This window comes from Homarus americanus, unplaced genomic scaffold (assembly GCF_018991925.1).
Source record: "Homarus americanus isolate GMGI-L3 unplaced genomic scaffold, GMGI_Hamer_2.0 scaffold16712, whole genome shotgun sequence".
Classification (NCBI taxonomy): Eukaryota; Metazoa; Arthropoda; class Malacostraca; order Decapoda; family Nephropidae; genus Homarus; species Homarus americanus.
The window spans coordinates 2,504,423-2,530,156 of NW_024757794.1; the positions used below are offsets into that span (position 1 = coordinate 2,504,423).

The following is a 25,734-nucleotide window of genomic DNA, read 5'->3' on the forward strand; positions in this document are numbered from 1 at the left end:
TTGCGAATCCGTGTATGCTAAACCCGCGTATGTGAAGGGCCGACTATATTGTGCGTGTACAGTGGTGTTTGCATAAATAAATATGGCTCCGTTCGAGATGCATGAAGATTCGGGAAAATTTTCCTGTTACGGGTGGAAAATTCAACAGCTCCATATATGCTCATATCATTTCGTTTTTTTTTTAATACATTTATTTAACCAAACTTGTAGATAAACTAATAAGGATTATTTTGGTAAAAAAGAAATGGTGTGTTTAACTTAATTAGAACTGATTTTATTAACTCCGGTATCAACATCTTTTACTTTGTTTTGTATAAAAGAATGGTGTCCCCATCATTATATCGTGTCAAAATATTTTGTTTAAGGATCTCTTATTGGAAACATCTCATAGAAAATTTATTCAGGTTCATTATGATATGAAATTCATCTCAGGAGGTGGTGGCGTGACCCTTGCGAGGGGAGGGAAAAGGGAAACTGACGGTATACTCATTTTGCCCCACACACACACGCACGGGTCGTATCCTTCCCTCCCATCCAGTGCATCTCACCGCCTCTTTTTTGACTGTCTTTCTTATACAGTATTGTACATTACGTTATTTATTTCTTATTCATTAATTAGTAAAGATACGTTATTGTAATAATCTGTGATCATTAATATAGTAATGTATGAGAACACTGCTATCACCAGAAAGAGTTATTCGATTTTTTTTTTTTCTACAGATAATCTTAACACTATTTACTAGAACGTAATAGAACCTGACCTAACCAACCAAAGAAACCTACCTAACTTCCTAGCCCCCCAGATCCCGCCTCCATATTAAACGGAAAGTACTTACTGTATTATAATATCTGGTACCAATGAAAGCAACTTTGTTGGTGTCATGGTGTAATTTATGTTTTTTCTGGACATGAGAGTACACTCAGACCACGTGGGTTGGTTGTAAACAAACAGACAACATATGGTGACTCCTCAGATTTTTCAGAGTTAAATATACAGTAAGTAATTAATTTCTTCATGTACAAAGCACATGGAGACATCATTGTAATGTCTTGTGATCAGTTTTTCATCGTGTATTACCCCACAATTTTCCTCATTCTTCATGCCTTGCTCACTGCAGTTGTTACCTCTTTTAAAATACTTTTTTCTTTTTTTTTCTCTTTTTTTTGGGGATTAGCCCACTGGAACAGAGATCACTGACCCACATTGGTGCCTTTGGAGGTGAAAATATAATAATAATTTCAGAAATAATAAAAATAAAAAATAATGCAAATACCTAAATAAAATTATAATAAAAAATTTAATAATAATAATGCCTTTAATAAAGAACCATAAATAAATACAAAAATTAAAAAAGATCAAGAGTGAGAAATGATATATGTATGTTGTGTTGTCAATAGTAAGAGAAACAATTGAGACCCTGCAATTGTGTGTAAATGAGGCAGAAAGTCAGATCAGCAACCTGGGACTTGGTCACAATTTTTGTGATGCCATATGGCAGCAGGGTCTACCATTAGACAACACATTATGCTTCCAATATCTTCCCAGGCGGTAGTACCTCCCCGTTTGATAGCTGCCTACTACATACTACTTGGGTACAGTAGAACGTTGATGTAACACGAGATACATTCCAAGAGAGGTTATTTTAAACTGAATTCGCACTAAATCGAGGTGTTGTTTCAATGAAATAATTTAGTTTGGTACTTGAGAGAAACCCAAAATACTAAAAAGACTGACAGTCTACCCAGATGCACCTCAGCCCATCTCCTAGAATAAACTAAACATTGTTTTTTATAGTATTATGTTAAAACATACACTCATAAATCAACACAGCTAAAATTATGAGACTTGAAATGGTTTGTTTACCAGCGATCAGCTGATGGTGGGGGGGGGGAGAGGTGAGGTGTTATGTTTGACAGTTGATGCCAAGGTCTAGTGCTTATTTATTTATCTGTCCTTAAGAGTGACTTTAAGTTTTTCAATTATAAAATGTCACTGAACTAACATGTTCTAATTAGTTTTATTACAAAGGGCTAAAATTTTTATCTCTTGTGCAAAATATATGATGTTTATATTCAAATTATTTGCTGTCTTTCAAGGGTTCTAGCAGTGCAAATTATGTTCTCCTAGCTTTAGTCTGTGATATCATATAAGATAAAAACTGTAAACCTATAACCACCCAACCCTGGCTAGGAAGATGGGGTGGGGGGAGTGACATGTTTGACAGTTGCGCCGAAGTCTAGTGAAGTATTTATTTGTTTATCTATGTCCTTTAGATTGAGTTTTTGTTTTTTGTTTATAAAATGTCACATAAGTGACTGGGGAGAATATAATTTACATTGCTGGAATTCTTATAAGATAGTGATTAATTTGAATGTAATCATGCTATAGTTTGCACTAGACAAAAGTTTTAGAAATCATTTAGTACATTATTTTGAGTACATGTTAAGTACAGCTTTGCCCTTGGGACAGTGTAGCATGCCCAGAGAAACATTAGGCGCGAATTTTAAAATATAATGCACCAGATTGACTCGCGCAAAATAGGAAAGATTCGCTTTAAATTAAAACATTGTCCTTAATTGTGGGTGTCCCTTTAAATAAATAATCTTAAATTGAATCGCTTTAAATCGAAGTTCTACTGTAATACAGTAATAGTATCTTCGTTAGCCAAAATCCCTCAAACCCGGAACTCTCCAATACAGTCATGCGCCGGTTAACGTCCTAGATACGTTCTTGGAAACGTGACGCTAACCGAAGTGGACGTTGTCCGATCATCACATAAACTTTTTATTTATACTTATGTGTACCGTATATCTCGGCTTATAAGACGGAATTTGAACATTAAAAAAGTCTGCCCAAAGTTAGGGGGTCGTCTAAACCACCAAGTATAAAATTCTTACCTCTTAAATATTGTGGTTTAGTTTGTCAAGAGTGGTGATGGAAACATCGTAAGCCACTCACAAGGTCTTACCACTAATTATTTTATACTGAAACTTACGTTTGGCAAGCTGGATCCAAATTAAGATAACCGGTATATTAAAATAATAAAAATGTATTATAAACCTGTCTAACATACCGTAAAAGAGAATTATACCCCTGTAATAAACACAGCTATCATCACACACCCCTCCCCACGCCCCCCCCCCATTTGCCAGTGAGGAGACAAGAAAGGAAAAGTGACCGCGAGATTGGGCTATTTTTAGCCGTGGAGGTGGTCAGTAATGCATATCGGTATATTTACTGATAATAATACTTAAAATTTATTTTTTTACAAGGAATATTCAGTAAATGACTGCATTAATTCTTGAAACTACTGACAGTTAAATACAGACGCTTAAGTGATTTCACTAGTGTTTACACTACACCACCTGGTAACATTTGATGCCATTACTTGAAGTGAATTGGCTTTATTTAAAGTAACTAACCATAAATAAATACAAAAAGTAAAAAAAAGATCAAAAGTGAGAAATAATATACTGTATGTATGTTGTGTTGTCAAAGTTAGAGGAACAATTCAAACTGCAATTGAGTGTAAATGAGGCAGAAAGTCAGGTCAGCGCTGAACCTGGGACTTGGTCACAATTTTCGTGATGCCATATGGCAGCAGGGTCTACCATTAGACAACACATTATGCTTCCAATATCTTCCCAGGCGGTAGTATCTACCTGTTTGGTAGCTGCCTACTACCTACACAATTTTTAGTAATATTACTTTGATACATGATAAATTAGACAATGAAAATAAACATCAAATTTAATTCCCAAGACGCTTCCCATTGGCAGCTGTAACAAGAGGGGGAGATGGGCTATTTTTATCCCGTCTTTGTGTCTGAAGTAGCCAGTAATACCATATATTTACGGTATCTCCTATAAATAAATTTAAAATTTATTTTTTACATAGAATATTCAGTAAATGACTTTTAAATAAATAAACAAATAATTCGGTAAATCTATTTCAAGTAAATGGAAAATAAGCAAACAAATGTTATTTACCACCACCCCTTCCCTCTGGCTCAGAGTGAGATGGAGGGGAGATAAACAAGGCTATTTATAGCCCGTCTTTGTGTCTCAAGTGACCAGTACTCTAATGCACCATAAATAATTCATTTAACATTTATAATTTGTACATATATTTTGTTGTATATACAGTATTACCCCGCTTAACGCGGTTTCGCTTAGCGCGTTTACCGTATACGCGGTGCCTCACCAGAGCCGAACTTTCACTTAACGCAGGTTTTTTCCACGTATACGCGGTGAGTGTCCGGCTCAAGAGCTATTTTCAGATTCGCCCCACCTCCCACCCGCCACCCTGTCTGACTGCCTGTTTTAGCTCATAAAATTCATACAAATTACCCGGCCAGAATATAATTTACATTGCTGGAATTCTTACAATATGATGATCATTTTGAATACAAACATCATAGATTTTGCATTAGACATACAAATTTTAGATATAATGTTTACTCTGAGTAAATATTTATTTTTTGTGCAAAATATATGACATTTGTATTCAAAATATTCCTGGGCTTACAAGGAATCCAGCAATGTCAATTATATTATCCTAACTTTAGTTTGAGGTATTATTTATTACTAAAAAGGTAAATATTCTGGTTTTCCCACACATCTGGTAGGGACGGTTGGTGGGTGGTGGGGGGAGGGAGGGACCGACCGACCATCTGTTACCGTGTGAAGATTTTTGTTTTTTATTATTAACTGAAGATATTTGTTTTAGCTCATAAAATTCATACAAATTACCCGGTCAGAATATAATTTACATTGCTGGAATTCTTATAATTTGATGATCATTTTGAATATAAACATCATAGATTTTGCATTAGACATACAAATTTTAGATGTAATGTTTACCCTGAGTAAATATGTTATCTTTTGTGCAAAATATATGACATTTATATTCAAAATATTCCTGGTCTTACAAGGAATCCAGCAATGTCAATTATATTATCCTAACTTTAATCTGAGGTATTATTTAATACTAAATGTTAAAATTTAGTTTTTTCACCCAACATCTCTTGAAGGGAGGATTGGTGGGGGGTGGGGGGGAGGGTTGGGACTGACCACGCGGTTGGAAGAGGGGGGAAGGCAAGGTGGGGTACTTTGATTGACAGATAGTGTCGTGAAGAATATATTTTTTTTTTATTAACTGAAGATATTTGTTTTAGCTCATAAAATTCATACAAATTACCCGGCCAGAATATAATTTACATTGCTGGAATTCTTACAATTTGGTGATCATTTTGAATATAAACATCATAGATTTTGCATTAGACATACAAATTTTAGATATAATGTTTACTCTGAGTAAATATGTTATCTTTTGTGCAAAATATATGACATTTATATTCAAAATATTCCTGGTCTTACAAGGAATCCAGCAATGTCAATTGTATTATCCTAACTTTAGTTTGAGGTATTATTTATTAAAATTTAGTGGTTTTCCCCCAAAAATTTCTCAGAGGGAAGAGCCAGCAGTGTAGTGTGAGAAGATGGGGAGGGAGTTGAGTCCATTATTTGAATGGACATTAACTTGGCGACTGTATTTCTCTATTTCTCTTCAGTATTAATTGTGTGCATGTACCATCATAAAATTAAGATGTTATTTTTACTAGAACATAGGTATTGTGTCGGAAAAAGTGGAGTTTGGGGGTCGGGCCAGTTTCTATTGGAATTAATCCCAAATGTTCTGTTGTTCACTTAGCGCGGTTTTCACTTAACATGGTACCCTGTGGGTTTTATTGACCGCGTTAAGCGGGCACCATATATATATATATATATATATATATATATATATATATATATATATATATATATATATATATATATATATATATATATATATATGTAATATATATATATATATATATATATATATATATATATATATATATATATATATATATATATATATATATATATATATATGTATGTATGTATGTATGTATGTATGTATGTATGTATGTATATATGTATGTATGTATGTATGTATGTATGTATGTATGTATGTATGTATGTATGTATGTATGTAATAATAATAATTAACGGTTTATTGAAAAAGTTCTGCAGCCCGAAGGCTGAAAATATACATTGGACATAAATGACTTATTACATACATTGGTGGTTTAACAAAAGCCTTCATTAGAGAAAGGTAAAGGAACATACAGTGAACATTCAGATTAATGTAGGTGTTGAACAGGAAACACGTAGTGTAGTAACTCTCTCCCAGATGGTGTTAGGAGGGACCTGATGTGGTGTAGTAATTCCCTCACAGATGGTGTTATGAGGGGCCTCACGTGTAGTAATTCCCTCACAGATGGTGTTATGAGGGGCCTCACGTGGTGTAGTAGTTCCCTCATAGATGGTGTTACGAGGGCCTCACGTGGTGTAGTAACTCCCTCACAGATGGTGTTATGAGGGGCATCACGTGGTGTACGAATTCCCTCACAGATGGTGTTATGAGGGACCTGACGTGGTGTAGTAATTCCCTCACAGATGGTGTTATGAGGGGCCTGACGTGGTGTAGTAATTCCCTCACAGATGGTGTTATGAGGGACCTGACGTGGTGTAGTAATTCCCTCACAGATGGTGTTATGAGGACATCACGTGGTGTAGTAATTCCCTCACAGATGGTGTTATGGGGACCTCGCGTGGTGTAGTAATTCCCTCACAGATGGTGTTATGAGGGACTTGGCGTGGTGTAGTAACTCCCTCACAGATGGTGTTATGAGGGACCTGGCGTGGTGTAGTTCAGATGGTCGTGGTGTAGTAATTCCCTCACAGATGGTGTTATGAGGACTTGACGTGGTGTAGTAATTCCCTCACAGATGGTGTTATGAGGGACCTGACGTGGTGTAGTAATTCCCTCACAGATGGTGTTATGAGGGACCTCACGTGGTGTAGTAATTCCTCACAGATGGTGTTATGAGGGACTTGACGTGGTGTAGTAATTCCCTCACAGATGGTGTTATGAGGGGCATCACGTGGTGTAGTAATTCCCTCACAGATGGTGTTATGAGGGACTTGACGTGGTGTAGTAATTCCCTCACAGATGGTGTTATATGAGTGAGGTGTGGCCCCAGGCCTTCCTATCGTAGACGGATTAACACATCGCCGGTTGTTGGGTCTCACGGGCCGTTATCACTGGGTACCTGGGACCTCACTGTGTGAAGGTTAACTTGAATACGACTTTTACTGTTGAGTTGTTCTCACTGACTCAAGCACTGTTCACCAATGTTCACCTCTGTTTAACACTGGTTCCATTCCTTTCCCAAATGAAATTGTAACTTCTGGCGAGAACCTGTTGATACTCCGGTGGGGAGAAGTGGTTCAGGGGAGGGGGTTGGTATGGGCCAACTTAACAGTTGACCTGGCTGCTCCGAGAGGAGCGCCAGGTACGTCTTGACCCTTCGGTGGTCAAGGATGTAGTGTGTGTGTGTTTGTATATATATATATATATATATATATATATATATATATATATATATATATATATATATATATATATATATATATATATATATATATATATATATATATATATATATATATATATATATATATATATATATATATATATATATATATATATATATATATATATATATATATATATATATATATATATATATATATATATATATATATATATATATATATATATATATATATATATATATATATATATATATATATATATATATATATATATATATATATATATATATATATATTTCAAGTAAATGGAAAAATTTTACTCAACACCGACATTAGTTCCAGTTACCGGTAAATAGCAGATGCTTCAGTGACGTCACTAGCGTTTGCACTACACCAGCGGGTAACATTTGATGACATTACTTGAAGTGAATTGGCCTTATTTTAAAAAACCAAGGATGGTTGGTAAAGGACTACTGAGTCAGTGGGTAAGTGTCACATTTGGGGTACTGGTCTTATACAGCGAATTGAGCTCAAAAGCTACTTTTTAAATGGAAATTTGGGGGGGCCGTCTTATGCACCCCGACGCCTTATAGGCCGAGATATACGGTATGTGGAATACTATATACGTACATATACACTCTTACTCTTAAATCACAACTGTATTGTGATACAGGTGATCTCTTGTGCAAAATACATGATGTTTATATTAAAATTATTCACTGTTTTACACGGATTCCAGCAACGCCAGCAGATGGGGGAGAGGGAGGGGGCGTGGGGGGAGGGGAGGTAGTACGTTTGACAGTTGGCACAAGCCCAGGTCTAACGCGTGTATATTTATCGGTTCTCAGGTGACTAAGCTTCTCTCTTATAAAAAGCCAGTGAAATGACCTGGGTGAATATAATTAACATAGCTGGGATTCTTGTAACATACTGATTAATTTGAATATAAACATGCTATAATTTGCACTAGACAAAACAATTTTAGTACCGTAATCAAATTAGTACATGTGCACTCCAGCTTTGCACTAAGAAATCTATGTAAATGTACCCAAAAATACAGTTGAAAAACTTTTATATAAAATGTACTACAGTATTGTACACTAATGTACAACAATTTTTATCTCTTGAGCAAAATATATGACGTTTATATTCAAATTATTGGTTGTCTTGCAAGGATTCCAGCAATGCAAATTATAATCTCCTAGCTTTAGTCTGAGATATTATATAAGATAAAAACTGTAAGCCTAAAAGCCTGGCTGGGGTTGGGGGGGGGGGGTTGAGGGATAAGTTTGAGGCGAAGGTCTCTGTGTGTTTATTTAACAGTCCTACTAAGCTTCTCTCATTTTAAAATGCCAGTGAAATGACCTGGGAGAATATAATTAACATTGCTGCGATCCTTGTAAGATACTGATTTATTTGAATATAAACATGTAATTCGCACTATACATAACAATTTCAGTACAGTGACCCCTCCGTTAACGAACTCAATCCGTTCCAGAAGGTCGTTCGTTAGCCGAAAAGTTCGTTAACCGAAACCATTGTTTCAATGGGTTTTTGGGTAATTGGTTCCAGCTCACCGAAAATTTCCTAAATTCAACAAAAATGGTAGAAAAGTTATCTTACTTTGAGGTGTATATGTAGAAGGCTCCTGGATGATGATGATGGGATTTAGAATGGGTGGTGGAGGAGAAGGAAGAAGAGAAGGCATTGGGGTGGAAGAGAAGTCACCCCATGGTGTCATTTCACCCATAAAATTTTAGCTCTCTTGGTGTAATTCAAGATTATTTTCTTTAAATCAACACTGCACTACATTATATATTGTCAATGTGTAAAATATATTTCAAAATTACCAATAATTTGCTTGGAAACACAGAAAAAAAGCGTTTAGTTGAAGAGAGTCTCAAGCAAGATGTTACCTCCAGTGGAAACAGAGAGAGACTAACTCCTGTTTGCTGTGTTAAGAGGCTGGATGCCGCGCATTAAACTAGTCACTTTACCTTCAATTATGTTCAATAATTGTTAAAATGACTAAAAAATTTAATATTAAACTTTTAAAATTATTGAATAGTATAAACTTCTTGATATTTACTAAAATAGTAAGGAATTTAAGCCCTAGAACCGATTAATGTATTGGCAGACTGATACTAAAGCTGGTTGCCCGGTCAGTGCAAGCGAAAACATGTTGAGGTCGGTTCGTAAGAACTTCGTTAACCGAATTTTTTTCATTAACCGAATTTTTTTCATTAACCGAATTGAAGATCCTTATGGAAGGCAGTTCGTTAATCGAAATTACATTAACCGAGGTGTTCGTTAAACGAGGGGTCACTGTACCGTAATCAAATTAGTACATGTGCAGTCCAGCTTTGCACTAATTTATTTTACATTTGTTTTAGTATGGTGTGTGAATGTAAATGGGTGAAAATAAATGAAGAAATTTATGTAAATCTACCCAAAAATACTGTTGAAAAACTTTTTATAAAATTTACTCCAGTATTGTACACTACTGTACTACATTTTTTATATCTTGAGCAAAATATATGACATTTATATTCAAATTGATCTCTGTCTTGCAAGGATTTCAGCAATGCAATTTATATTATCGTAACTTTAGTCTGAGATATTATATAAAATAAACATAAAGAAATCACCAGGGTGGGAAGAGGGGGCGGGAGGTGAGGTGACAGAATGTCTGGCGTTTGTTTGTTTATTTATTTGAGGTAAGATTTGACAGTTGGCGCTGAAGGCCTGCCTGCGTGTTTATTTATCATTAGTTAGGAGTGACTAAGCTCTTCTCGTAATTTTCCACCCAAACGACCTGGGTGAATATAACTTACATTGGAGGGATTCTTTTAAGATAGTAATTTATTTGAATGTTTTTTTTTTTTTTTTTATTTAAATTTTAATTGTTTATTCCTTGATAGAGGAAGCGGGATCCTAGTGCTGTCACTTGGTACCCCTCTACCATAACACCAGAAGCAACTGGCCAGTGTCACAAGTATATACAGTACAGTCATCCCTTGGTTATCGTGCCTATTTGGGACCCCGCCGATAACGAAAGTACAGTACCTATGGGATTTATTCTAATTGTTTCCTTTACCCAAGACCCAACTCCAAGTTTCCCATTTTACGACTATTTAGACCCACTAAATATAAATATAATGTTATGGTAAATATCATATACACACATAGGCATGGCTAGGTTTATTACAAAGTGATGAAAAGGGTACGCTTAATACTGTAGTCCACAAAACATGTAGCTATGCTTTTTTTATTTGGTCCCCGTCATACGAGTCTGTTTTCTCTCACATCAGGACACCTGAGTCCTCTGTTTTCTCTCTTAATCTTAGAGTGCACCAGAAACTTTACTATTTTTAGTAATGCCACAGAATTTGAAATTGCAACCCCAATTGCAACTGGGGTTGCAATTGTTGAGGCAACTAGATATGTCTGATTACAGCAAATATGTTATTGTCAATTTGTAGTTGAAAGATTTTATCCTCAATAGATGTAGGCTAACATTTCACCTGTAGGCAAATGCTTAAAAAAAGCCTAAGTAAGGAAGCATATTCCTTTAACACATAATATCTGACCAGTATGGGGAAGATCATCATGTCTCCATCAGGGGGTCGTGGAGTGGTGGTCCAGCAGGCATCACGTTTTTTTTTTTTTTGGGGGAGGGGGGCCACGGCGATCGGACGTATCTGGTAGCCGGAGTCGTATCGTTTCCATTTTCCCCAGAAGAACATCCGGAACAGTGACTGTAGCCGGAATTTAAATTGTCTCGGAATATCGTTTCCAAAGCCGGAATTTTCCAGAAAATTCCAGCTTTGGGAACAATTTTCCGACGGGCACATTTTCCGGAAAGTTACAAGAAAATTTTCCCCGATACCCGGAAAATTTGGGACAATTCCGGGGATGTGGGAGTTTTTCTTCCGGGTTTGAGAGATGATGTAATGGGCACCTTCTGGAACTTCCAAGAACATTTTTGCATAACCAGGAAAATTCCGGGAGTGAGGGACTTTTTTCCGGCTTTGAGAGTCATATCATTACCCGGAAATCTCTCATTCTCGGAAGTGCTCTGCACCAATTGTTCTGGTTATCAGGGATATCACTGTATCTCCATTCGCTGGAATCCCTCAAATCTGAAACTCTCCGATAGCCGTAATTGAAATTTTCTCAGAAAATTGTTCCCAAAGCCGGAATTTTCCAGAAAATTACAGCTTTAGGAAAAATTTTCCGAGTGGCACATTTTCTGGAAAATTACAAGAAAATTTTACCAGTAACCAGAAAATTCTGGGGATGGTAGAGTTTTCTCTGGGTTTGAGAGATGATAATCAGGCACAATTTCCAGAAATTCCAAGAAAATTTTTATGGTATCCGGAATATTCTGTGGGTGGAAGATATTTTTCCGAGTGCAAGAGATGATGTAATGGGCAATTTCTGGAACTTCTGAGAATATTTTTTCGTTACAGTCGGATCGGGATTTATCGCAAGATAGGGTCCAACAATGTTCGTGATATACGAAATCGCGATATGTAATTGCATGTAATCAATGGGGAAAATAGGGTTAGGTTTTGGAGACCCAAAAATATGACTAAACTTGACTGAACGAGTTTATTTTCCTACTAACTAAAGCACCAATGAACACTAGACTCGGAAACAACAGGCTATTTCAATATCAATATCAAGGAACACCAGACTCAGGAACTCTAGACTTGGCAGCAGATGCCACACTGCCACCCTCTCTTGACAATCCCACACCTACATTAACGAACACCAAAAATATTAGTTATAGTACAGTATAGTCTGGTTTTACGCAGTTAATTAAACCCCTGGAGGTCCACGTATAAAGCAAAACGCGTAAATAAAATAACAGAACCTATGGGATTAATTGAAATAGAGAAAGGGCCGACCGCCAGACACCTTTTTTTGGCTATTGCCGACACAATACTGTACATTGTAGTAAAAATAACATCTTAATTTTATATTGGTATGCACACACAATTGGGCCAGGTAGTTCGGGGCCTCTCGGGGGTGGTCGGGGTCCAGCGGAAGCCATTGTGTAGAAAGAAAAAAAAGCACTGGTTCCTGGGCACGAGTGAATATACGTGGAGACAGTGAGACTGACACGGCGGCGGAGAGCATGGGTGGCGGGGGTGGCAAGGATGCCTAGACTAATCACAGGGTGCGGCGGAGGGGGTGCGTGGGTGGTAAGGATACGTGGCCCAATCACAGTCTGTGACGTCACCAGCGCGAGTCTGACGTCAGCACCCAGCACCTTGCCCTGCTGCTTGCCGCGTATGTGATGGAATTTACCGTGTAAATATAATTATCTCTGACAGGTGCAGTGTAAATGACCTTCCGCGTAAAAAATATCCGCGTAAAACCAGACTATACTGTATTAAATCTTTTCCATTAAGCTTTCCATTATCTTCACTTCACTTTTCACATCACTAGCAACCCATTTGCACTCACCATAGAAGTCGTGATCTGCAGCAGGTCGGCTGCTTTTTCGTCACTCATTCAGAAAGACTGAGCGTGAATGCGTGAGTGAGCATCCATGGTGGCGCCTCTGGTGAGCAAATAACATATTTGTTTGCCTTGGCGGTACATTTGAAATATTTCCTGCCTGATTTCCCTCGCGAAATAAAAAAAATTATCGCTATATATAGGAATATTTTGATAATTTTGGTAGCCGCAATATAAAAAAAATCATTATATAAAGTCGCTATATATCCCGACCCTACTGTACCTGGAAAATTCTGGGGATAGGGGATTTTTTCCGAGTTTGAGAGATGAAATAAAGCATCATTCTGGAACTTTCAAGAACTTTTTTCTGTTACCTGAAAAATTATGGAAATATCCGGGGATGAAGGATTTTTTCCGGCTTTGAGAGAGTTGTCACGTTCACCCGGAAATCTCTCATTCCCGGAAGTGCTCTGCACCAATTGTTCCGGCTAATGGAGATATCACCGTATATAATGATAAGAAAGTCTGTGAAAAAAATTAACGAAATCGAACAACTTCTGGTGGTAGCGGTGTTCTCATAAATTACCATTAATACCTGTACCCTTCATATACAATACTATACTGTATATATCTCACAGGTAAAAAAATAACGTCATCAGGAACGCATCTTCCTACAGTAATATATCTGTTAGCCAGAATCCCTCAAACCCGGAAATCTCCGATAGTCGGAATTGAAATTTGCTCGGAAAATCATTCCCAAAGCCGGAATTTTCCAAACATTTCTGGCTTTAGGAACAAATTTTCCAAGATTGAAAATTGAGAGAATTTTCTGAAAATGTCTTGAATGAAGATGAAAGTTAAAGTATTTGGAGGAGGACCTGACCTGACCTGACTCAATGTCAGGTGGAGGTAGGGTGAGGGATTAGTGGTCTCATATTACTGACCTTCTGATGGAATGTCAGGTCACCCTTTCTTGGATGGGGGATTAGTGGGTCTTATGACCTGAAGAAGTCTTTAATAAACACAAAACTTAAAGTATTTTTAGGGAGATTGTGATAAATATAAGTATAAATGAGCAAAGTTGTATCCCTTCAAAATTACATTACATATCATTTTAAAATATGGAGTGAGAATGCAGAAAGGTGTGGGTGATTAGAGAGATGGAGTGGAAAGGAGTGGTAACATGCACCAGTGTTGCCAAGCGATAAGCTCTTCAGCAGCGGATCTTTTAATTCGCCTCAATAGAGTCACACAACAAGACCCTCACTGGATGCTTGTTGTCTTAATTCCCGTGTGTGTGTGTGTGTGTGTTTTGACCATGCCAAGCACATTGTAGGATTTGAAGAAGTTGATGAAGAGTGTTTAGGAGTCGGGTGGTGAGGTGACATGCCAAGACACTTACACAGCACTACTAAACCATTGTCTTATTACATTTTACATTATAATTTCTATTTTAAAATTAATTGATACATGATAGCTTGACAGGGCTACATTTGCACTTAGACAACTGATCAATGAATAAACCAGGGCATATGGACTCATTATACATTAATGATGTCACAAAGCTTTGAAACTGCAACCACATAAATTAATACAACCTGTACTCAAATGTACTGTACTAAATTAATCACTAAAATTATTATGTATGATGCAAAATATTGGATGTTTATACAGTACTCAAATTAATTCCTATCTCACAAAAATTCCAACAACACTAGTTATATTCTAAATCAAGTCAGTGACATTTTATAAGCAAAACAATAAAACCCCCTCTTCCTTTCGTAATCCTTGTGTAATACGTAATAAACTGACCTTAAACCTTGAGAAAACCCACTACACGATCTTTCACAGAAGGAAAAACTTACCCCCAGACTTGGACCCTCTGTACCTTGGTAATACAGTCCTCAAATGCGAACAGAATACTGAATTCCTTGGAGTTATTGCTGATGAGAAACTTAACTGGAGAAACCACATACAAGCCATTCACAGTAAAGTCAATAAACAGTGCAGTATCATGTATCACACTCGACAGTCACTCGCTCTCACAGCAATGAAAGAAATCTATCATGATCTTGTTTACCAACACCTGATACACTGTCACACACTATGGGGGGCCTCTGGCTCTTCAAAAACACAATCTCTGGTTACTGCACAGAAGAGAGTTGTACGGACAATGACATACTTGAAAAAAACAGATCACACAAACGAAAAATTTGCCATTTTGTAAATTTTAAAATTCGAAGATATTAACACCTACTGTTGTGCCCTCTTTGTTTACAAATCTATCAATCACTTGCTTGACAATAATTATTTCCAGCTCCGGAATAATCAGAGATACAACTTAGGCACCCAGAGCTACTAAGACCACCCCCCATGCTCTCCTCTCAGTCCCAGACCTCCATAAAATATCACGGTGTGAAGGTGTGGAACAACTTATCCCCACCCATCAGGGCAAAGACTACTTTCCCTTCCTTTAAATCATCTCTTAAAAAATATCAATTGTCGAAGTATTAATAATTCTTGTAACACTTACTATATTTACAGTACCTGCTTTTATTGTGCCATCAAATCCGTTTTATTGGAAATTATCATGTAAATAAATAAGTAATTACCATTGCAATAAACATAATTGCCAACTAGACATAATCCTGGCAGCTCTGTCCTCTTGTTCAACCTTATTACTGTACAACCCATGTTGTACTGCTCCCCCATTATATTTATGTTTTTCATTTCCACTGTAATTTATGTATATGTAAATAAATAAATAAAAAACTAAACAAAAAATAAATATTAATAAATAAATAAAATTAATAAATATTGAAGTGATAACCGTGGTAACATTATGAGATGTTCTTATTACCACCATGCTATTGTACTATTCCAGATAAATGTATAGTATACTGTGTATCACGTGCCTAAAAGAGAGCTCAGGTTCTCAACTGGCTCAGCCATGTTAATATTGATATTGTTATCCACTCTGTATCTGTGTTTTTCTGGCTAAATAAACTGTTTCAATTCAACGTTAATCTCCCCTCCTGGCTGTCGACAACACCCCCCCCATCCTCCCAGCCAGAGAGAGAAGGATCCATTGGGGGTAAAAGTGACCGCACCACCCCCCCCCTCCCCCAAAGGGTCGCCTCACTGTTTGTCTACAGTACTGACTCATTCATGATACAATTGTGGGGTATGAGATTGTTTGGTGTTCACTCAGGATTGGTTGGAGAAAGGAAACTCACAATGTGCTCTCTATATACATGTTGTATTGGATGTACAATGCAGCTTGGTGCTGGGAAGGCAGCATGGTTACAAGCGTGATGAAGAGAGAGCTGGTTGGTGAGGACACTCAGAGAAGGACAGCTTGTGGGTCGCCATGCTCGCCGGCGGGAGAGAGGACCGCCAGGCAGGCGGAGGAGGAGCGAGGGCTGCCAGGCAGCGGCGGAGGAGGAGGTGTTGCTGGCTGCGGCTGTAGGTTGAAAGAGGGAGATCACCACGAGGTCAGGTCTTAAATAGCGGGGGTTGGCGTGGCTTAGTAGTTGACCCCCGCTCCGTGGTGTATGATGGCGCTGGTTGACCTAGACCACGAGGCATACACTGGGGAATTGGTGGGGTCGACTACTCAGCGACAAACAGCGTTTGTTGGGGAGAATTCCACTACAATACTCCCCCTTCCCTCCAGGCGGTGTAGGAGACTTGTTGTCTGCAGGGTTGCTTAGCACATGTGAGGCAGAACGGGCGGTGCATGCCACATGTGAGACAACGGCGATGGCGTGGATGAGCCGGTCGCTGGATACAACTGTCTAGATACACCATATCTGTTGGAGTAAAGAGGGAGAAAAAGGGTGTGTGGAGACGATGAATGTTGTGCTTCCCTCACGGCAGGTACAGAGTCGTCAGATGTGCCTGCTGGGGTGTGTGGGCCTGGGTCAGGAGCAGGGGCTGCGTCAGCAGAAGCGGATGAGGGCTTGTGACAGCAGCTGGGTCCACGACAGCAGCAGGGTGCAGGACATTAGCAGGGAGTACCTGAGGGAGAAAAGAGGGGTGTGTGGGTCCGCGTCAGGAACAGAGGCCGCGTCAAGGGCGGCAGGGGTTACTGCTGGGCCGGGGTCGGCATCTGAGGCAGGACGGGTGTGCTGGGGTCGGTAGGACGTGGTGCTTGGGGCAGGAAGAGGAGCTGGTGTGCTTAGAGTAGCAGAGCTGCTCTAGGGTGTCTAACCTGCGGTGTAGAGACAGTAGTTGTAGAGCCGATGAGAGCTGCTTCTGTGTGGATAAGCCAGTCTTCCATGTTGCTTGAAGACTGGGAGCGTGATCAGTTTCTCCTCCATCCTGTGTGAGTGCGAATCTCCGGGAGTCCCCATTTGTGGGGTATGAGATTGTTTGGTGTTCACTCAGGATGGGTTGGAGAAAGGAAACTCACAATGTGCTCTCTATATACATGTTGTATTGGATGTACAATGCAGCTTGGTGCTGGGAAGGCAGCGTGGTTACAAGCGTGATGTAGAGAGAGCTGGTTGGTGAGGACACTCACAGAAGGACAGCTTGTGGGTCGCCATGCTCGCCGGCGGGAGAGAGGACCGCCAGGCAGGCGGAGGAGGAGCGAGGGCCGCCAGGCAGCGGCGGAGGAGGAGGTGTTGCTGGCTGCGGCTGTAGGTTGAAAGAGGGAGATCACCACGAGGTCAGATCTTAAATAGCGGGGGTTGGCGTGGCTTAGTAGTTGACCCCCGCTCCGTGGTGTATGGCGGCGCTGGTTGACCTAGACCACGAGGCATACACTGGGGAATTGGTGGGGTCGACTACTCAGCGACAAACAGCGTTTGTAGGGGAGAATTCCACTACACAATAATGTTTATTTGTTTTTCATTAATTAGTACAGATATGTTACTGTAATAATCTGTGCTTATTATTACTTGTACCCTTCATGTATAATACAGTATAGTACTGTGTATATACCTCATAGGTAAAAAATAATGTAATTCAAAACATATTCAGATCATAAGACCGACTATTCCCCCACCCAACACTGGGTGACCTTACCTTGCATCAGGTCAGGTTAGTAACGTGACCCAATAATCTCCTACTCAACCTTCATCGCATGTGTTAAGACATGATTAGTTATGTATTAGTCAATTGAGTGAAGTATGTAAGAGAGACGTGACCGATCGCCCAAGCAGCTAACGAGCCGATCAGTGGTGAAGAGGATAAAAGTAACACAGCTCTATTCACGCCTGTATCATATAGAGCTTTTGTTTTTTAAATATATTTATTTAACCAAACTTATAGGTAAAGTAATCAGGACTATTTTGATAAAAAATAAATGGTGTGACTAACGAAATTAGAACCGATTTTACCGACTCCAGTATCAACATTTCTTACGCTTTTTATTTTTTAAGAATGGAATTCCCATCACTATATCATATAGAAATATTTCGTTTAAGGATATCTTATTGGGAACGTTTGGTAGAGAATTTATTAAGCATCATTATGGTATCATATTCATCTCCCTATCACAATTAGCCACACTTGAACGAGGAAGACGGGGGAGTGACCACCCTACCCCCAAAATTTTCACTTTCGTCAACACACCAACACCACTTACACATACACCCTACATCACACACAAACACACCCTCAAACAACCACACACACACACACACACACACACACACACACACACACACACACACACACACACACACACACACACACACACACACACACACACACACACACCCAACACCACTCACACACACACACACACACACACACACACACACACACACACACACACAAACACCACTCTCACACACACACACCCCAACACCACTCACACACACCCGAACAAGGGAATTAAGACACATTTGCGTGTGTGTGTGTGTGACTGCATGGTAGCAAGTTAAATATCAGCTGTTGAGGAGTGCTTGGCAACACTTATAGCCACTCCATCTCTTTATTTGCCCACACCTTTCTGCTTTCTCATTCCATATTTTAAAATGTTATGTAACTTAATGTTGAAAGGATACAACTTTGCTCATTTATACTTATATCTGTACTTCCCACAATCTCTCTAAAAATATTTTAGGTTTCGTGTTTATTCAAGAAGTCTTCAGGTCATGAGACCCACTAATCCTCCACCCAATAAAAGGTAACCGAACATTCCTTCAGATCAGTAAAATGAGACCGCTAATCCCCCACCCTACCTCCACCTGACATTCCAACAGGTCAGATCAGTTACACAAGACCCACTAATCCCCCACAGCTCTATGGGAGTGGAAAATAACAGTCTTTGCTGTAACACAGCTTCATTCATGCCCATATCCTTTAGATATTTAATTTTTAAATATATTTATTTAACCAAACTTTTTTATAGACTATTCTGGATTATTGTAGTAAAGAAATTAAGTTTCTAACTTAATTGGAACTGTATTTATGGATTCCAGTAGTTTAGACTCAAGGAAAACATCTCCAGCACCCAGAAACATTCTGGGGAAGTGGACTAGTACAAGAGGTCTAGTTTAGACGCTCGGAACTTTTCCCAGTAATCGGAAAAGGTTCTGGGGATAAGGAATTTTTCTGAGTTTGAGAAAGTCTTCTTGTTACCCGATAATCTCTCATCCCCGGAAGTGCTCTACACCAATTGTTCCGGTTAACGGGGATATCACTGTATATGCAATGGTATGAAATTTATTTCTCTAATGCAATTAGAGTAGATGTTGTGAATAAAAGTACATTTATACTTTTTTGCGAGCAATCTTGAACTTCTGAAACACCTTAGCTCTCGTGTTTATTCAGAACATCTTCAGATCATGAGACCGAATAATCCTCCACTCAACAATGGGTGACCTGACATTGCACCAGAAGGTCAGTAATATGAGATCACTGAGCCCCTACCCTACTGCTTTGCTACTTTGCTGTCACTTGAAATCAAGTATGACAATCATCTAGCTGTGAGACAATGATATGAGTTATTAAGGATATCACCTTCATTGGCGAGTTTTAAGGTAACTAAAGAGGCCGATACGGGACCGGCAGGGTTGTTCGCAGATGTTGCACATGTGGAGGGCTACATCTCGTGTGGGAGGGGTGGTGGCAGCGTCTTTTTGGCATTGGCGCTTGTTTGCCTTGGTTTGCAGTCGAGCTAATTCAAAGGTATTGACTCCTTGTGTGGTGCTTCTCCAAGCGTTATGGTGTGGAGTAATCGTCTCCCAGGTGAGGGGGTCGATTTGGCACTTTTTCAGGTTTTTCGTAAGACTATCCTTATACCTTTTCAGTTGCCCGCCGGTATCACGTTTACTATTCGTTAGGTGACTGTAAAGTAGCTGCTTTGGCAGTCTACTGTCGTCCATGCGGGTAACATGGCCAGTCCAATGTAGTTGTTCATGGATAATGGTAGCCTCGATGCTCCTACAGTTGGTGTTAGTGAGAATACCGGCATTTGTTCTCGTGTCTTCCAGCGAACTCGGAGGATGGAACGTAGACTACGTTGGTGAAAGTTTTCAAGTGCCTTGAGGTGCCTCTTGTATGTGACCCATGTCTCGCTGCCATATAGCAGGGTGGACAGGACCACTGCTCAATAAACGTGCAACTTTTTAGATAATTTCAGCTCCCTGCAGCTGAAGACACGGGTACGGAGTCTGCCAAAGTCTTGAGATGCACATCTGATCTGATGTTGAAGCTCTTCATCGATGTCTGCAGTGGTGGACAGGTGGGAACCGAGATACTGAAAGTGGGTAATATTAGAGAGGGTAGTACCGTTAAGCTGGATGGATGGTGGATGTGTGGCTGAACAAGGGGTAGGCTGGAAGAGAATATGAGACTTGCGTACATTCACCTCAAGGCCGAAGTGTGCATATGCATCTGCATAGGTGTTCAGGATCTCCTGTAGGTCGCGTTCAGTGTGAGCAACAAGAGTAAGGTCGTCTGCATAAAGATGTTCAGTAATGGAAGCTGCTGACACATTTGTTCCTGCCTGGAGTAATCTTATGTTGAAAAGACCCTTCATCCAGTACTGGACGTCCGCCCCGCCGGCTAAATTGGCACTGGCATGAGTAAGAAAGGCAGCCAAGAAAATGGAAAAGAGATTTGGTGTCAGTACACATCCTTGTTTTACCCCCGTTTGGATGGGGAAGAACTCAGACTGGGTGCCATTGCCATTGTGGAGTTGCTTCACAATGGCGATGAATTTTGGTGGTCAGCCAAAACGGCTGAGGGTCGCTAGAGGGCTTCCCTGTTGACCGAGTCAAAGGCCTTGGTTAGGTCGATGAAGGCCATATACAGGTCAAGACGCTATTCTCTGCACTTTTCCTATATCTGGCGGGCAGTAAAGATCATGTCAGTGGTGCCACTTGATGGTCTAAAGCCACATTGAGATTTTGGGAGAAAGTTTTCTGCCTCAGGAAAAAGTCTGTTCAGGAGGACTCGGGCGATAATCTTGCCAGCTACGGACAGCAGCAAGATCCTGTGGTAGTTGCCACAGTCTGACCGTCTCCCTTGTTCTTATAAATATTGACGATGGAGGCGTCTTTAAGATATTGGGGGATTTCCTCCTTTTCCTGTATATTCTCCAGGAGAGAATGGAGACGGCTAGTGAGCAGAGGTCCTCCTGCTTTATACACCTTGGCTGGGATTCCATCAGGCCCTAAGACTTTGTTATTTTTCATATGTTTGATGACAGTAGCTACCTCATCCAGGGATGGAGGATATGCTGAGATGGGTCAGCTCTGGATGCTGAGGAACCTGCTGGGTAGTCAGGACATCCACATCAGTTTTTCGGTTGAGCAGCGAATGGTAGTGCTCTTTCCAGTCTTGAAGGATGCCTTGTTCGTCTTTAATTATGGAGTTAACGTCGGATGAACAGAGGGTATTGCGCCATGAGTGAATGGCCCATACAGTGTAGTCTGCATTTACGCGGCTTTTGCTTACGCATTTGGTCATTTACGCGGTGCCTTGCCAAAATGAAATGCTTTAATTACGCGGCAAATTTGGTCATTTACGCGGGTGAAGTATAATTTGTTTACTGTATTTACTGAAGATATTTGTTTTAGCTCCTAAAATTCATACAAATTACCTGGCCAGAATATAATTTACATTGCTGGAATTCTTATAAGATTGTGATTATTTTAAATATAAACATCATAAAATTTGCATTAGACATACAAATTTTAGATCTAATGTAAGAATTTTGATTAAAAAGAGCAAAAATTTTATCTTTTGTGCTAAATATATGACGTTTATATTCAAAATATTCCTGGTTTTGCAAGGAATCCAGCAATGTCAATTATATTATCCTAACTTTAGTCTGAGGTATTATTTATTACTAAAAATGTAAGCCTACTGTTTTCACCCAAACATTTCTCTGGTAGGGAGGGAGGGAGGGACCCAGCAAGCGTGGGAAGAGGGGGGGAGCAGAGATGGGGTATTTTGATTGACAGATAGTGTCTGGGTGAAGTATAATTTGTTTATTTACTGAAGATTTTTGTTTTAGCTCATAAAATTCATACAAATTACCCGGCCAGAATATAATTTACATTGCTGGAATTCTTATAAGATTGTGATTATTTTAAATATAAACATCATAAAATTTGCATTAGACATACAAATTTTAGATCTAATGTAAGAATTTTGATTAGAAAGAGCAAAAATTTTATCTTTTGTGCAAAATATATGACGTTTATATTCAAAATATTCCTGGTCTTGCAAGGAATCCAGCTATGTCAATTATATTATCCTAACTTTAGTCTGAGGTATTATTTATTACTAATAATGTAAGCCTACTGTTTTCACCCAAACATTTCTCAGAGAGGGAGGAGCCAGCGAGCGTGGGAAGGGGGGGAGGGAGGTGAGTCCATTATTTGAATGGACATTAACCGGGCAACTGTATATCTCTTAAATATTAATTGTGTGTGCATACCATCATAAAATTAAGATGTTATTTTTACTACAATGTACGTATTGTGTTGGAAAAAGTGGAGTTTGGGGGTCGGCCCAGTCTCTATTTCACTTAATCCTATCTGTTCTGTTATTTCATTTACGCGTTTCTCGTTTTATGCGGGCCTCCACGGGTCCAATTGACCGCGTAAATGCAGACTCCACTCTATAATGTTTTAGCGGACTTGAAAAATTCACACATCTTGTGTTAATCTGCAAGTTTTTGAGTTTAACATGCTTCATTTTTAAACCAGTCGTTCCTTATTTTACAAAATACACGCTGGGCCACTGCTTTCTTCTTGTGGAAGGTATCAGCCTTGGTCCGAGACTGAGGGTTGTTCTGCCAGTCAGTTAAATCAGCACATTTATCATCGATGAGTACTGTACATTGATTTCTGGGTCATTTTCATCAACCCAGTCCGGGTGTATTCTTTCGATCTGGCTGAGGGTCTCTCTGCAGGTTTTTTCATGACACTGTCGAGAATACCCCATTCGGCACTGGGATTTGGGTTGTTTGTTGTCGGGTTGTTTATCAGCCCATGTTCGAGCTGCTCTCTGAATGCATGTGCTACCGCTGGATCCTCCAGACGCTTAATGCTAAAATCTCTTCTGGTGGCTTGTTGCCTTCACCGTTTTGGGGCAACATGAAGTGAGAGCTTGGCTCTGACGAGCCGATGATCAATGTTGCAGTGGCCTGAACCACGCATTGCTCAGGTGATGAGGACATCTCGCCGATCTCTTTCTCTGAAAATTATGTTGTCAATGAGATGCCAGTGTTTGGATCGTGGGTGTTGCCACGAACCCTTGAACTTGTCGGCCTGCCTAAACAAGATATTGGCGATAGTGAGGTTGTGCAGCACACTTGCTGAGGAGGAGTAGGCCGTTGGGATTACACTTTGCTAGTCCATTTCTCCCTATGGTTCCCTGCCAAATGTCAGCATCTATGCCAACTCTAGTAATGAAATTACATAGGAGCACAACCTTATCTTCTCTGGGGATAGAAGTTAACACTCTGTCAAGGTTGGCATAAAAGGCCTCCTTGATATCATCCTCTGCATCCAGTGTTGGGGCATATGCACTGATGATAAAGGCATGATGTGAGTGATTCAATGGGACTCTGAGTGTCACGAGGCACTCGTTGAGCCCAACAGGCATTTCAGTTAGCCTGTGTAGGATGCGTTGGCTGATGGCAAAGCCAACTCCATAAATGCGGTTTCTCTCCGCAGCAGGCTTACCCCTCCAGAAGGTGAAGCCAGAACCCCGTTCTGTGAGTCGACCCTTGTCTGGGAGCCAGGACTCACTAATGGCTGCTATGTCGGTGTTACACCTAGCCAGCTCTTTTGCCACAAGGGCAGTTTTTCTTTCATTACGCTCATTTGTGCCAGTATCCAAAACGGTCCTAACATTCCATGCAGCGACCATAAGAGGTTGTATAGTTTGTTATTGTTTTATCTGTGATTATAATTGTGTTTTTGACTGCAGGTCAGTTACATGAGACCCACTAATCCCCCACAACTCTGTGGTAGTGGAAAATACCAGTCTTAACAGTGCTTCATTCTTGCCCATATTATATAGGTTTTTAGTTTTTTTTTAAATATATTTATTTAACCAAATTTCTTAAACTATTCAGGATTATTCTAGTAAAAATTGGAGTTTCTAACATAATTAGAACTGCTTTTTACAGACTCCAGTAGTTTAGACTCAGAAAACTTTCCCCAGCACCCAGAAACATTCTGGGGATGTGGGTTAGCATCTGTCTGTGCAAGATGCATAGTTTAGACTCACAGAATCTTTTCTCAGTAGCCAGAAAATATTCCGGGGATAAGGAATTTTTCCGGGTTTGAGAAAGTTTTTTGGTTACCCGGCAATATCTCATCCCCGGATGTGCTCCCCATCAATTGTTCCAGCTGACTGAGATATCACTGTGTCTCCAACACATTTATATGGAGCCATGTTGGAGAAGTTTGCACAGTTTATTAATATATGGGACAAGTTGATAATTTTAAAGTGCAATATTACTGCTTATACATTTTTAGAAAATATTGTATTGATGTAGTAGGTCTACTGTATTTCATATTGTATTGTTCCAGAGCATTTTAGTATTTCTTAGTTTTATTTATGTTGTAGGTGATGAGTTGGTGTTCCTTGACCCCCACACAACACAAGATGCTGGAAGCATAGCCAAAAAACTTACTGAGGAGGAGGTGGAGTTAGACAAATCTTACCACTGCTCATATGCTCAACGTATGCCTTTTGAACAGCTGGATCCTTCTCTTGCCTTGGTAAGTGTATTCCTCGCTAAATCTAAGATACATTAATACACTTCTCTCAAAACCTAAAAATGCTGTGTCCTATACTGTATCTGCACTACTCTTAATGTGCCATCAATGCCTACAGGACCCACTTTCAGTCAGTAAGGTTTCATAAAGAGGCTAATGAAATGTAGATGGTAAATGAGAAATAGTAATGGAGGTAGACCTGTTAATACACCTTATTATTTTAGGAGACAAGATTATTTGGGTATGGAATCTAATGCTGAGGATTGAATATTGTGGTTCATAAACTATTAAATATATTCAGAAAAAAATTAAATCCGTCATTTAAACTTGTACTATTTGTTTTCTTATTTCTTTGCAGTGCTTTTATTGTGGTACAGAAAAAGAATTTGATGATTTGTGTAATCGGATGCGGCAGGAACTCATAGACGCTGAGAAAACTCCACTCTTTGAATTGGTCCCTACCAGACCTGACTACATGAAGGATGACTCTTCTTTTGAGGGAGCTTCTGGGATTAGTAAGACTTGCATGATTTTCATGTTAAATTTTATAAATATTCTCGACTTCAGTGTAAAGTACAGTACATTACCTGATTGCCTGTAGATGTTTGTATATTTTACT

The 25,734-nt window shown here is 39.4% G+C and overlaps 1 protein-coding gene across 1 annotated transcript in view; it reads left to right on the plus strand.

The window, feature by feature from the left end:
* LOC121857652 (cysteine protease ATG4B-like) overlaps nt 1-25,734 on the plus strand; it is a 78,187-nt gene that overhangs the window by 49,471 nt on the left and 2,982 nt on the right. Inside the window, exons 6-7 of the mRNA XM_042353713.1 lie at nt 24,964-25,118; nt 25,474-25,630. Of these exons, the coding sequence (XP_042209647.1) occupies nt 24,964-25,118; nt 25,474-25,630 (312 nt within the window). The remainder of the gene's footprint in view (nt 1-24,963; nt 25,119-25,473; nt 25,631-25,734) is intronic.